Source organism: Caloenas nicobarica, chromosome 6 (assembly GCF_036013445.1).
Source record: "Caloenas nicobarica isolate bCalNic1 chromosome 6, bCalNic1.hap1, whole genome shotgun sequence".
Lineage (NCBI taxonomy): Eukaryota > Metazoa > Chordata > Aves > Columbiformes > Columbidae > Caloenas > Caloenas nicobarica.
In genome coordinates this window covers 2,799,532-2,814,607 of record NC_088250.1, presented here as the reverse complement: position 1 = coordinate 2,814,607, position 15,076 = coordinate 2,799,532, and the positions used below count along the sequence as shown (strand labels likewise).

Genomic DNA, 15,076 nt, shown 5'->3' with positions numbered 1-15,076 from the left:
TATTAAAGCGCCAGGCAAGACGGTTACTCTCTGGAGTGGCCACCTCAGACGAAGAGTGGGAGAAGGGGGAGAAATGAGATTTTACTGCATCCCAGTGTGTCTGTAACAAACGCCGTTCCCGGAAGCGTCTGTAGGCACCTCTCAGCATTCACGCTCCAGCAAGGTCCAGCATTCACGCTCCAGCAAGGTCTAACGCCAGCAAACAACCTGGGCATGGTGGGATTTAGCGAAGGACGGAAAGTCAGAACAGGAGGGAGACAGAGCCACGTCGTGCGCACCTGAATTTCCTGCAAACCCAAGCGCGAGGCTGCGGCGAGCTCAGCCTGCGTGCACAGCGACGTGTAGGTGCGGCGTGGATGCTCCGAGCCCAGCGTGCGAGGGAAGATCCCCGTGCCGGCACGGCCATATGGCCACGGCGATGCTGCCAGAGAACACGGCCATGGCACAGGGCTCCACAGGGCTCGCGTTTTATGGCTCTTCAGCACAATAACAAATAAATCAAGCGCGCAGGGAGGAATTTCTTATGCACCGAGCTTCCACGATAGACATTTTTCATTTCAGAAAGAGGAAAATATTTGATTAAATGGGTTAATATATGGCTGACGGGAAGAATCTAATGGAAGAGAGAAAAAATGAAAATGTTTCTTTTCAAAGGCCTGAACCTAAAGCTAAACAGTGAGTGAGGTACAGGCTAGTAATACCAAACTGAGGGCAAGAACCTGCCACAAAAGAAGCAACAATCCCTTAAACATCCAGAGCCAAGTTGTGTCCAGCTGATGTTCTACAGCACTGCAAGAACCGCCCCGCGGGGGACACAAGCGTACCCAACCGCGGGGTGATGTCCTCACCGACCGTGAACCACACAAACCCATCACGGTGACACCTTTGTCATTTCCAAGGAGCCACGCTGGGGAAAAGGCTGAAATTTATCTCCCTGTTATTTGTTGCCTGGCCATGGCCTCTGCTCTGGGGAGACCCTCCTGCAGCGCTGGTCCAGCTCTGGGGTCCCCAGCACAGGACACACATGGACCTGCTGGAGAGGGGCCAGAGGAGCCCCAGAAATGATCCGAGGCTGGAACAGCTCTGCTGGGAGGACAGGCTGAGAGAGCTGGGCTGTTCAGCTGGAGAACAGAAGCTCTGGGGAGACCTTAGTGTGGCCTTTCTGTACTTAAAAGGGTCCCATAAGAAAGATGGGGACAGACTTGTGATAGGACAAGGGCTGATGGTTTTAAACTAAAGGAGGGAGATTCAGGCTGGACATGAGGAAGGAATTGTTGGCCCTGAGGGTGGTGAGAGCCTGGCCCAGCTTGGCCAGAGGGGTGGTGGCTGAACCATCCCTGGAGACATCCCAGGCCAGGCTGGACGGGGCTCTGAGCAACCTGAGCTGGTGCAGATGTCCCTGCTCATGGCAGGGGGGTGCTGGGGGAGCTGGGAAGGGCCCTTCAACCCAAACTATTCTATAATTCTAAGTTACCATACACACATCAAATCCACTAGCACAGAGAGAAGATGGGGTGGGCAGGGAGGGAGCAGTGGTCAGAGCCTCCTGCCCGCTTGGTGTCACAGAATCCCAGAATGTCAGGGGTGGGAAGGGACCTCGAAAGCTCATCCAGTGCAACCCCCCCGCCGGAGCAGGAACACCCAGATGAGGTTACACAGGAAGGTGTCCAGGCGGGTTGGAATGTCTGCAGAGAAGGAGACTCCACAACCTCCCTGGGCAGCCTGCTCCAGGCTCTGGCACCCTCACCATGAAGAAGTTTCTTCTCATCTTTAAGTGGAACCTCCTGTGTTCCAGTTTGCACCCATTGCCCCTTGTCCTATCACTGGTTGTCACCCAGAAGAGCCTGGCTCCATCCTCCTGACACTCCCCCTTTCCATATAGCCTGCTGCTATTCACAGCGTCGCTGCTTCTGTCTTCTTCAAAGGAATGACACCTCAACACCACGGCTGCAGGTGAGGGCAGGACTCACGCTGCACTTTTCACTAGCAAAGCCTGCAAAGCAAAGCAGCTCGGTGACTGCGGCTCTTGGATGTTCCCACCCCCTGCTAAAAGGGCACCGTGGCAGACATTCCGCACCCGCCACCGCTTTGAGAAGGAAATGAGAGTTGCTCTCCCAGCTGACAGTACAGGGGGAATTTCAGATCGGCAGAATGTAATTACTTGGCCTGGAGCTGGGCCAGGAGCGGGGCCCAAGACCCCTACCCTTATGTAAAGTGTCACAAAATCTCCAGCGACTGCAAGTGCGAGGACCTCAGCTTTACATCTCTGGCTGCTGTCATTGATTCTTCATGGCTAATTACCTAATAGTGACCCTCGCGGCAAAGCCAAAAAACAAAACCTTCCTGCTCGAAACAATTCAAGTCCCGGAGACTGAAAACTACGCAAAAATTGCTTGGTGCAGGGTATCTTTTGACAGCAGGGAGCAGGTGGTCAGCAGGGCTGCTGTGCCTTGCACCAGTAGCGTGCCACTCTGAACCCCACCGGGGTTTTTGGATGGGCAAACAGAGCCTTAAAATGCAGCACCCCCAAAACACAAGCCTACTGTATCTACAGTATCCCGGGGTCTCCAGAGTTTAGTTGTATGTAGCTGCCAGCTGGTTCCATTTATTTTTCTTCATTTTTCATATTTTGACTGTAATAAATAATTAATCCATGGCTTTGTAACTTGCTGACAAATACAAATGCATCACATTCCAATGCACTGTTAACGTGTCACTCACAAAACCCAACCTGCACGACGCAGAAAAGCGATGTGCAGAAGGCTTTGGAAAGTAGGCTAATCATCAAGGTCACCTGCAAGAGCTCAGGGAACCTTCTTCCAACTGCACCTTGGAGGATATTCCTACTTGCTGTGGGCACCAGAACTGGGTTAAGATGTTCGAATTTGCACAGATCTGGCCTTTAGCTCGGCCCTTTACCCTTTTGTAGCTCCTCGCCTCCAAGATCCCGCAAACTTGTGGGAACACGGATGACAAAACTTGCAGCGTTAATTACCGAGAGCACTTCCCCGCTTTATAGCTCTGAGAATCCCAACCCCAGGAAACAGGTTTTTTCTTCCAGGCAAAGACCGAATGGAAAGTGAGGAGGAAGTTGGCAGCAGAAGAGACAAAGGAGACTGAACTAGGCAATAATTAATCTGGGTGAAACCAACGTGTTTCAGAAGGGGCAGGTCCACGAGACAAGAAAAACCTCCCGCCTGTGGAAAAAGGTGACCAGCTAGTTGGCAGCAGTGCCGGCAGCAGCAGGACAAGAGCGGCGAGAAAGAATAAAGGCTGGATGCCAAGGTTCACAGCAAGAGCAGCACAAGCCACCATCAAAGGACAACGGGAGAGCAAAGGTGGGAGGAGGAACCGGGAGATTGTCGGGGACAAACGCGGTACGGACACCGAGAGCGGTCACGCCATGGGAGCGAATGGCACCGAGCGCCCATGGCGATCCCGAAGGGCGGGCTGCTGTGCAAGGCGTCACCTCGAGCTTTTCAGATGGAAAAAACGTCTCCTGAGCCCCTCCTGATCATCAGCAGATGTTTGGGTCTGTGACATGCGTCACAAGTTATTAGGAATACGCACAAGGCTGATTTTCACTTCAAACTGAAGCTGGAACAGCAAAGATGAAAGATCTCGTAGTATTTTCACTTCATTTTCCTGGACGCATGTTTGTATCTATTAATTGCTCGTTCTGTTAAGACCTGAGACAAGGCTAGAACAAGCATGCACAGACCAAGAATTCAAACTAGTCACAAAGGTTGTAGAGAGGAGGAAAACAATCCCGAGGAGGCTGTGAAATGAAGGCCCGTTCCCCACAAAACACTCACCGTGGTCATTTTGGAGATGCTTCTAAGTTTCAGTGAATATATAAAAACCACTTCTCCACGTTACACTCTTCCAAACCCGTGTTACCCATGCACAGACCATCCCTCCTACCCTCCTACTTCTGCTGAAGTGTTATCTTGGCTCCTTGGAACAAAAGCAAATGTAGGGCTGCAGTTGGCCGCTGTTTGAGAGGTTGCTCAGGTTCCGTGAGCGAGTGAGTGATCCCTGCCCCTTCTGCTTACTAAATAACTGCACGCTTCTTGCTGTTGCTTTGTACTCCTCTAAATGTGAGCAGCTTTAGACGGCTAACTTGTGTTCCAGCCGCAACATGAGCACTCTACAACTACCTGAAAGGAGGCTGGAGAAAGGGGGAGGTTGGTCTCTTCTCCCGAGTAGCAAGGGATAAGACAAGAGGAAACGGCCTCAGGTTCCACCAGGGGAGGCTGAGGTTGGATCTGGGGAACAATTTCTTCCCCAAAGGGCTGTGGGGCATTGGAACAGGCTGCCCAGGGCAGTGCTGGAGTCACCATCCCAGGAGGGGTTGGACAGACGGACGTGAGGTTCTCAGGGACGTGGGGGCTGGGTTATGGTTGGACTCCATGATGTGAAGGTCTCTTCCAACCAAAATGATTCTATGATTCTGTGACTACTGACACCAAGAGAGCTCTATCGTAGCACCACTACCGACCGTGCTGTTACCGGCGGCACGACTGTCACATCCCTCCACTTCAGCCGCCACCCCAAACCTGCACACGCGCGCCCAGCCTGCCCTGCTCTTGAGAGCTGCGGCTCGCGTGTGGCCCTGCAGACAGACGCAAACCGGCGTGTCTCACCCCGCGCAGCACAAGGAACGTGGAACCCGTTGCTTGTCTCAGCTCTGCCAGCTGTTCCCCCCTGGGCACCCCGAGAAAGGCATTTGGCGCTCTGACCTGCACGGGCTCGGGAGTGAGCTGGACGACGTGCTGCATGCGCTCGCTGTGGTGATGTCTGGACTCCTCCTCGTAGATCACGTCCCTCTCGTGTTGGGGAAGGTTCAGGAAGCGGCGGATGGTGCAGAGGTTCTCCCAGAGCGTGCGGTTTTCCGGACTTGGGTTTTCTTTCCAGCGAAGCAGCTCGCACAGCCAGCCCTGCAATGAGGGTCAGCACCGTTAATTCCGTGAGCACCGAGGAAACACATGGGAGCGCAAGGTCAGCCAGACCTGAAGCTTTTTGCTGCAGGTTTGGCTGGTCTTGGCTCACACAGAGCACCCTCTTCCCTCAGCTGTCCTTTGGTCTCAACAAATTCTTGATTTATTGTATGTCCTGCAAGTTGGAGAAACAGAAATAACCAGCAGTGCTTAACAGGAGCCAGGATGCACAGCATCTTGTCCCCTGTCATAATCATACCGTGTTTAAAATGCTCGACTATACAATTTTTCCTATAGAAAATCAGAGTTGAAATAAAGGTGCATGTTCACTTCTGTTTCAGAGCCCCTTTGTTTCTTTATCCAAGCCAAGAGAGAAGGGGACAAAACCCCAGAGACTTGCCAACAACCCTCATGCTAAGGGTTGCAGCTGCAGGACCAGAAATTCAACCACTACAGAAAACGTTTAGGAGAATATACTATCAAGTAAAGACTGCCGGTCTGCTGTCACTGCGTTGCATTAACTCCCCCAGCTCTGAACTCCACTAAAACTCAACATTTCTAAATAATCAAACAGCCACTTAGGAGCTGCAACCTCACAGAAAGAGAATCCGCCGGCGTTGAGCAGCAAAGCAGCAAACAGGCTCCTGCAGAAGTTACCAGAGAGATCAAGATACCAGGCGCAGGTAACTCTACACCCAACTACAGCTCACAGTAATGGCAGATTTTATTCCTGCTGTATTGTTTTCAGGTTAGTTTGGAACGCCTTCAAAAAGCTACCGCTGCGTGCAGCCCAGGCGGCGCTCTCCAGCGAGGAGACACGATGCGCACGGCAGAACACGAGGAGATAACGCTGAGGATGCTGTCAACGCGCCTCACCGCCTCCTGTCAAAATATTTTACCTAGTAGCTTTATAACCCATCATTTTCGAGCTGCAGCTCAGCATTGTGACACCATCTTGACAGGCACCTTATAATACCTAGAAGATGGCTCGAGCAACGTTAGAAACAATCAGGAGAAGAAGGAACCAAAACACTATTTTTGCGACCGAGCGAGCTGAGCAGCCAGGGTCATTACCGGCCCACATCGGGGCTTTTTGGTACTGCTCTTTTTTTGGTGTAACAACTTGTAAGCCATCGACAACTTCTCCCGTGCACTCTAAACCCCGCATATAATATCATAAGCCCTTGTTTGTCTTACTCTCCACTGTGTCTTCTGCCTTCACCCCCCTCGCCCTCCAAAAAAGAAGGCAAGATTTGATTATCTCCGCTGCATCAGCCAAGACAGCAACACCAGCTGTTCTCATTGTGCAGCCTCTTCCTCACGGCCTACATGTTAATAACCTGATCATTCCATTTTCTCCTTCAACTGCCGGCTGCAGCACAGCGAAGAGACAAAAACCCAGGCCCATCTGCAGCAGCTGTAGGCACTGAACTGTGAAGCCACCGGGGATTTATAAACTAATCTGTAACACAACACTGCCTTGTTTTTACAAGTAAGAGGCCACATTTGTGCAGACCTGATCTTTTCTTGCAATAAACTAGGAGGGTTGGGGAGGGGGGTAAGGATGAAAAGAAGATATCTAATCATTTACTCGGTAAGACAAAAAATCTATGTTATATTTTCCAAGTATTTTGGCTGGTATTTGGGTAACCTCTGAGCCAGGTGACGCGTGCATTTCAGTGTGGTTTGGCCACATCCCTTGCCCTCGGTTCTCCTTTCTCCCTTTCCTCTGCCCACAAATCCCCCCAAACTTTCTCTCTTTTAGAGAAAAGACAGGAAGAAAATCTCCCCGCTCCACAGTGTTTCCTCAGGGGTTCCTCCATACAAAGGAAATAATTTCTGAAACGGAAAATAAACCATCTGCGGAAAAAACAAGGCTCCCGTTCCTCCCTGTTTTCGGTGACCTGAACAAGTGTCCAGCTGAACTCCTGCCAACGTTTCGAGCAGGTACGTTTAACCTCTCCCGAGGGACCCGCTGCAGCATGAAGACCAGAAAACAGGGCCGAGCACACCGGAGCCCGGCAGGGGCAGACCCAGCTCCCTTCCCAAAGTCGGCCCGTCCGTCCCGCTGGCGACTGCGGCGCTGTGATTTATCTGTCCCGTTATAATCAGCGCTCATTACAATCACTTAGAGCAACACTCCAGGCCTCATTACGGCCTGGGCTCTCGCTGCCATTAGTCTCCGAGAAGGATGGCGCTTCCATTTGCCTGGCAACGTGAGAGGTCCTGACCTTGGAGCTATTACGGAGCAGATTAGACCGCGGTGCGACCATGTGTGCAGACACGAGCAAACCAAATTAATTTCTGGCCCAGGGAGGCACCCGGCGAAGGCCCCGCCATCCCGAGGACACCTGAGAACTTCTCCATTCCCCAAAGGAGAGCAGCTAATGGCACGTTTAAAGGAGCCTGGTTCTGAAGGTGAAGCACATCCGCGGTATTTAGAGAGATATTAATCCACTTTCCCCACGTAGTATTTGCTTGGCTGATCAGATTAAGGGATCCAGCCCTCACCAGCACACCCCCGCCACAGCAGGCCCCAAGAAATCTGTGATACTTCACAGCCTCAGACATATTGCGCCATGTGTACCCAGCTGCTACAATAATTAGCTTATGAATGTATCAGCTGGTTCTGTGATTTTTATAAATAATAACTAACCTACAGAGCAGAAAGATTTTTCATGAGCCTAATATTAGCACGGAATTGCAAGGGGGTGCGCCTAACTCGGAATTGTCATTGTGCTAAATGCCCCGTCTCCTCTCGCGCCGTGCGGGACTGGATCTCCCCCGGCGCCGCTTATAAATATTTATTTTAATGTATTTGTGGCAGCTTTCTCCACGACAGCCATCGCTCCCTCGCCCCCGCACACGCGGCCCCGCGCCGACCCGCACCAACTCCGTCCTTTCCTTGCTCTTTTCCCCCCCTGCCCTTTATTTATTCGAGCGCTCGTGCTTTCGCCCGGCCCTTCAGGACCCCCCCGGTCCATCCACGGGGCCGCTCATCAGGCCAGAGCTTCGGCCGATACGTGAGAAAACGCCGCGATTGCGGGTAACCGCCTTCCCCCGTGCGCAGATGAGAAGTCTGCATCGGATTTTTGCAATTATTTATTTAAATACTCCTAGCACGCCATCCAAGAAAGTTTTGCCGTACCAGGCATTAAAAAAAAAAAAAAAAAGTGTAAATGTCAAATAAAACAGTGACAGATGACAGTATTCTCTATTGAATAGCACCGTTTCTTCGTGCATGTTCAATGAGAACTCATGAATTATTAATACGCAAATCTCCTTTTTCTGTTAAAGATTTCAACTTGGGGGTTTTTGGTTGCTGTTTTCAAAAAAATATTATTTTCTTTTATTTATTTCTTTGGGTCTGTGTATGTTACACAGAGCGTTCCAGGGGAATGATTTCCTTTAAGAAATGCTAACATACAGAAAATTCTTGGAGCTACAGCCATTCACAGTGAATTTCCATCCATAGCTACATTTACTGGCATCAAGATGGAAAAGTGAAGGAGGAGAAGCTCTCTCACCACCTTTTCCCCCGCTCATTCACAACATCTGAGCTCACTGCATCGCAAGCAAATCCCAGTTCCGTGAATGTATTCTGAAAATCTAACAAATCCTCAGATCCGCGGCACCACCGGCTCACCGGGACGCTCCAGATGTGCCAGTGTCAACATGGGTGGCAGGATCCGGCCCCTAATGTCAGCTTCTACGGTTCTCAAACGGGAATGTCTTCCATTAAAAATAAGAGGAGGAAAAAACAGCACAATTAGAGGATGCTTTTGGCTCTGCAGCCGGGCACACCCAGTGCTTGTGGTTACAAGGAATCCTGCTCAGAACTTCCTCCGTTTCACCCCAAAACTTCCAGAGGCATCGAGAACGCAGCCCAACCGAGCTCAGCAAAGAGCGCGGCCGAGAAGTGCTGGCCTCCAGTTTTGCTCTTTCTCAGGAGGCAAGACAAACATTTTTAAGCATTTTCTTTGATAAAACAAATAATATCACATTAATGCCCTATTTTTAACCTCTCTCGCTGTCTCCTAATCAAATACATTTCCACATAGCTAAGCAAACAGCAACAAAAATCTGCAGGAAGCCGGCAGTTCCCATTGTGCTTTTCTGCCGTTAAGGACGTAGCGTGCTCGCCGCACCAAAGCGCTGGCCTTGGCGCACCAGCCGCCTTCTCCGGCACTTATTAATAATAATAATAATAATAATAATAATAATAATAATAATAATAATAATAATAAATAATAATAACGCAGCTGTGCCGACATTTTCCAGGGTCTCCAGTGAAAGCGTGAGTAGGCAAACGAAGAGTTTTTAGTAAGAGTGATTCAGGGATAAACCTCAAAAATAAATGTAAAAGGTCATTTCCTCACCCACATCATCAATGCAGAAAATGTCAACATATGTGACAAAAGGAAAAAAAAAAAAAACCAACCAAAACCACAAACCAGCAATGATCGACGCAAGTCTTGAAAGATTAGGAAAGAAATGCTGCATTCCCCAGAGAAAACTCCCTTCCTACCCGGGATGACGGGACAAATTCCCTCGGCCTCTCTCCCCTCCGCTCAGCCTGCGACTCTGTGCAGTGCCAAATGAGCCAGATAATATTCAGCTCTTGTTCCTCAGTCGCCAAACTCTCTTTCCATGAATCCAATAAGTGTCTATTAAAATAAATAAACCCCCTAATGATTCGAGATAACCTAATCACGAGAGCTGAAATGGATAAAAGAGTAACTGTAATGGAGAGTTCTGTCATGGCTTCAGTGAATTCTTGATGAGGGCCAGGGGAGGGGGACTGAGCACGAGGAGATTTCCTTGGAGCGTTTTCATGCAGTTCAAGGTGAAGTGCTCAACAGCCCGGATTCCCTGAAACGCTCAATACTTTTCCTCCCCCCAAATTCAAGGCACGATGCAAAGCACTTTGATGAGGGCCGGTTTCTGCCTGGACTTATAAAACACGACAAAACGCAAGAAAAGGAGTGAGGTACAAGAGCCATGACGTATCTCAGATGGCAGGGAGCGGCAGGCCTGCTCGCGGCTCTCGGCGGCGGAGGGCAGGATGCTGCGCGCTGGGGATATTTCCAGCACGCCAAGTTCAAACTCGCTTCTCCCCGCGCTGCAGAGGAAACGTGGGCTCGTGGTTAGGGCAAGCGGCCCACCCGCAGCTCCCGGGCTGCCAAGGACTTCCCCAGCAAAGCCCCAGCTCCACAACTGCTGCAGAAAGAAAGAAAATTTAAGTTTTGTCAAGGAGAGAAAAGTTTAGCGCCAGCGCTGGGTTAATGGTTGGACTCGACGATCTTAAGGGTCCCTTCCAACCAAAACGATTCTGTGGTTAAGGAGAGTCTCCTACCCTGGGAGAACGCTGAGAAGACCTGTCTACACATTCATACGAGTTTGCCCAAAGCCAAATCCTGGTGTTCCAGCCACGCTCAGAGATGCTCCCGAGGTGCTGACGCAGGTCCCAGGTTTCGCCGTGTCAAGGCCCAAGGGCAGGAGCAGGCGGCAGCCCCACAGAAGCTTGTGTCCAGTGGGCACGTCGCTAACAGCTGGCAACCACAGCTGGACAACAGCTTGGGAGGCTGTGTTGGGCCAGCGCTGAGCCCCGCAGCTCCTGCCGCCTCCAAAAATACGCAGAGATGCGCAGCACTTCACAAGCAAGACTAAAAATGTCCAGATATAAGTTGCAAGGAATAAAATGCATATTAAGGCATATAAGTGATAAGTCGATGTCTAAAATGAACGGCTTGAGAACTTGAGGAAGGTGGATTCCCTTAAAGAAGTCTCACCATACTACTTCGGTGCCTCCGTGAGGCCCCGTTCCTCGCGTTTACGTTGACTTGAGAGCTCTGTGATTTGTAACCTCATTTTCTAGCAGCTGCCCTTGCCTTTAGTTGCTGAACTGCGACTCTGCAACAACTTAAGAATAAAGATGGCTACTTGTTAAATTAGAGGTCAATTAACTCCACCAGTAGATGATGCCGCTCGCAATAACCGCTCTCAGTGGGTACCGCTCTTCCTGTACAGAAGACGAAATGAAGCCTCCACTGGCTCTGGATGCCTTCTCGAGTACATGACATACAACCCCGCGTATAAAATGTCAAAACAGCCCTGTCGGAGACTCACTGGCTGCTAAAACTGTGAAGATCTCACAGCACCGTGGATTGCTGTTGACAGAACAGCAGCGCCCAACATAACACATGCCTTGTTAGCAAACTGGAAGCCTCTCAGTACTCCGGGGTGAGGGAATAATAGAGAAAGCCAACGCGACGCAAGCCAGGCCTGTGGAGAACAGCAAGTGAACGAACCTTGGCGGACGGTCCAAGCGAACCCTCAGACTGGCTCCTTTTCTCCCCTCTTTCAAACTCTCTCTCCTGCAAAGATGGGCAGTTTTCAGCGAGCACATCCCACCGCGTGACTCAGCGGCTGAAACCAGCAGCATCTTCCCCAGAAACGCTCACAACTGTTGCTGCTGAAGAAACAAAACCTTCGTGTGCAGGAACTCTGCTTTAAACGAGAACATTTGCAGATCCTGGTCCTTAAACTTTTGCATCTGGCTTTCAAAATCTGCCCTGTTTTTCCCCGTGAAAGGCTCCGGAGCGTATTTTTGTTTTGGTGCTGGTATGCAACGCTGCCAGAGAAGCGCACTCGAGCTGGCACGGACCGGAGCTGGTGAGCCACCCAAATTATTGTTGGGTGGTTCAGTCGCTCTCTATTTCAAGAAGCCTCTGGGTATAATGACAGGAAGCTTGCAGGCAATTTGAAGCCAAACCTCAGAGAAACTGGCATTAAACTGTGTTAAACACGCCTTATTAAAAGCTGTCCAGTCCGGATTCTGGGTGGAACTTTGATATCTGCATGGAGTAAAGAATAAGGGGCACGTCTGCAAAATCAATTGTGCAGTTTTTATATTTACTGCACGTTTACCACATATGTCATTTATTACACAGTGGAAAACCGTTAAATGCACAGTAGTTGTGCCAAGTGGCATTATGCTTTTAACAGCTTTATTCGTTTAACAGCTCCAGTTCTCATTATATTTTGCCATGTGGTACATGAGATTTTTATGCATTTAACAGTTTAAGAGGGTTCCATGGTATTTTCCTTTTATGTATTTCATACTGTGCCCGGGATTTTGTTGGAGGGTAGGGGGGTTGTGGACTGTAAACCCTGTACGCTGACAAGAGAAAGCAAAAGCCAAAGAAAATCAATGATTAAACGAGGAAGGAAAAACGAATCAGGCCACCACGTGTCAGGGCACAAATAGGTGTAAGAAAGACAAGGCTCTCCCGCGTGCTTTGATAGCCTTCAATGCTTTGTTTCTATGCCTCTCAGCCTCTTATTTTACATCTACTTCTAATTACTACGATGTCGTTTCCCTGCACAGAGAAGTACGTATTTTGCAGAGCACACGCATCTAGACACTTCTATCCCGCTCTCTCATTGTCAAGAGACATTTACGCATTTTTGCAGCGATTTATGCCATTTTGTACCGATGGCCTCTCCTAGCACAACTGCGGAATACCATCCAGGCCGGGAAGCAGCCCTTTTCCACCGACTAAACAATTCCTTCCAACGGTCTACAAGCCACTTTCTGCCCTTCCTACAAAAAATTCTGTCTTTCTTCCTTTCCACAAAATCCTTTCTGGTGCATTATATTTTTTTAAAGAGTCAGATGAAATTTTTAAATTAATGGATTCTCTTCAAGAATTTCACCCTGAACTAGGTTTGCCCGCATGTATTTTTTACACCCAAGGTGGAAATGAATCCAGGAGAACTCACTGCAGTGCCCTCTCATGCCTTTTTGTAAAAATGATTGGATCTGATGTGAATTATTCACATGGCAATACTGTGTGCGGCGCACACAACATGCAAGAAAAAGGAACCACTTGCCTAATATGTGGTTTCCCATTGCCTTCCCCCAGTTAATCACTTAAGAAAACAATTTCTTTCCCTGCCAGATGAGAAGGATACCATCATTTTGAGAGGTCCTTGTCCCACTAGCAGGGGTGTAAGTTATATACCAGAAGCAGGAGAAGACCTGTATGTTTGTACGAAAGGGTTGCGAGCTGATCCTCTGCCTGTTTTAAAAGGGAAAAGGAAACCACTTGAGCGGGCAAAAGCCAAAAACAGGACAGGTTCCCCAGAGATGAAGATCATTATTATTGTAGGAACAGATGTATTTTTACTGGTGGGAAGAGGAGATGGGTCTAGTTCCAACGCCAGCGTTTGCTTTAAAAACAAAACCCCCAAGAAAGCCCCTTTCCCGCTCACCTGACTTTTATTGGCGGCCACTTTGGCAAACAGAGCCTGCGATACCTTGGCCCGTTTCATCTCCTGTTGGATCTCGTCATAAATGGCAGCTGTGATGTTGACGTTGGCGCCGTCCGCCTTAATGGGGAGGTCTGTTGTCGGTGTCGAGGTTTTGGCCTACCGAGAGACCATGAAAATAATAATTAAAAAAGTGCTGCTTTCAGCCCAGCCATCTGTGCAGAAATTATCAGAGGATTTCAGTCAGCTGATGCCAAACTGCATTAGCTACAGAGGGACACTTCCTGTCCATTATTCTAATCAGGTTAATTGTGATTGGAAATAATTGCGGTGCATTCCTATAGGACACGCAGGGCCCTGTCAGCTCTGCCCCTCTCCCTCTCCCGCCGTGTTTATCCAGAGACCGGGTACCCGGGGCTGAACTTGGCTTTGGCAGCTCCTCCTGGGGAGGCACCAGCCCCTACCTGCTCCCCCCCTCGCTAAAAGTCGCCTACACCTTGGAGGAAGAGCCAATTCTCCCAGAAAAAATGAGTAAATGGGTAGAGGTCTCTAAATAATAAATTATTACTCAATTTAATGCACTCCCTCAAGTCTCCCTCATCCTTTATTAAAACTATACGTATGTCATTTGAGTATGTATGGTTTCCCAGCCTCATCATCATTATGCTAGCCAGACAGTCACCTAATTTCACCTAGGAAATCAGTGGAAATGAAAGGAAAAAAAAAAAAAAACCCAAACCAACCACATTTCATAAAGCTGGGCTTTGGCATGCCTTTGATCTGCTGCCCTCATTCTCCTAAACTCATATTGAGATTTTGTGTATTCCGCTGCACTCCTTTTAATTGAATGATTTCCCATCAGCTTCTGTGACAAATGAAGGACAATAACGGATGCTGCCAGTGCTTTCCCCGGGCTGGACTACCCTGCAAGGCTTCTATCGATAAATAGAGCTGGGCAGGCTGCCGCACCACTCTTCTTTCCGAGCCCTCGGCCGTCCCAGAAGGTCTGTGCGGGTCAGGGATGCTCCTGGTACCCACAGCCCCTTGGGGAAATATGGAGGTACTGGTAGAAAAATCTGTTTTCTCTTGAGATGGCAAGGTTTTAGCAAACAGAACAACCTAGGTGGCAAAGCTCACACTTCCCGATAGATCCAAACCTCCCATAAACCTGGGTGACATTCAGATATTTAGGTCAATTTTAAAGCTTTTCAGCTGGCTCCTGGTTTTGTGCCGGAGTTGAAGCCTGCTAGAGTACATCTAATGTGAATTTTTAACCAGGCAGACATGCCCAAATGCCTATTTGTTAATGGGATGGTTAACTAGGCAAAACCAAACCTTCTGAACGACTTCTGTTTTGCTGTCCTCCAAATCTTCATCTCCCTAATGTATTTTTGTACCAAAGGCCACATCAATAACAGAGCCAAAATCCAATCAAGACAACAGCCTAGACTAATCACTCCTCCTACAGTTTCCAGACAAAAAAATAGTAGGACACCAGGCTGGAAGGGACCACAAGGATCATCTGGTCCAATCTCTCCAGATAAAGCTTTAACCAACCTGTATGTTCTCCCTTTCCTACCCCCAAGCCCAGCAGAGACTCCTCTGGGCGTGTTCCCCGCCTGTCACAGGCAGGACACGGGTAAGAAAGGGATTAGTACTGTGGGTAGCAGAAGAAAACAACAAAGAGATCATGGGAAGGCAAAGGACCGTCCGTCAAGGCTCATTTAATGGAGCTTAATTTTACCAAAGGCCCTGCAGTGCTTTGATGGGCGTAAAATAAACCTTCCCAGTGGCTGCAGCCTTTGGCCAGTGCAGCGGCCGAGGTCACCATGGCCTCAAAGGCCGTTCTGGAAGCCTGAGAT

At 49.3% G+C, this 15,076-nt stretch overlaps 1 protein-coding gene across 1 annotated transcript in view; it reads right to left on the bottom strand.

The window, feature by feature from the left end:
* The window catches only part of SATB2 (SATB homeobox 2), a 106,191-nt gene that overhangs the window by 16,079 nt on the left and 75,036 nt on the right, over positions 1–15,076 (bottom strand). Inside the window, exons 8-9 of the mRNA XM_065637905.1 lie at positions 13,218–13,373; positions 4,743–4,940 (exon numbers count right to left, since the gene is read on the bottom strand). Of these exons, the coding sequence (XP_065493977.1) occupies positions 4,743–4,940; positions 13,218–13,373 (354 nt within the window). The remainder of the gene's footprint in view (positions 1–4,742; positions 4,941–13,217; positions 13,374–15,076) is intronic.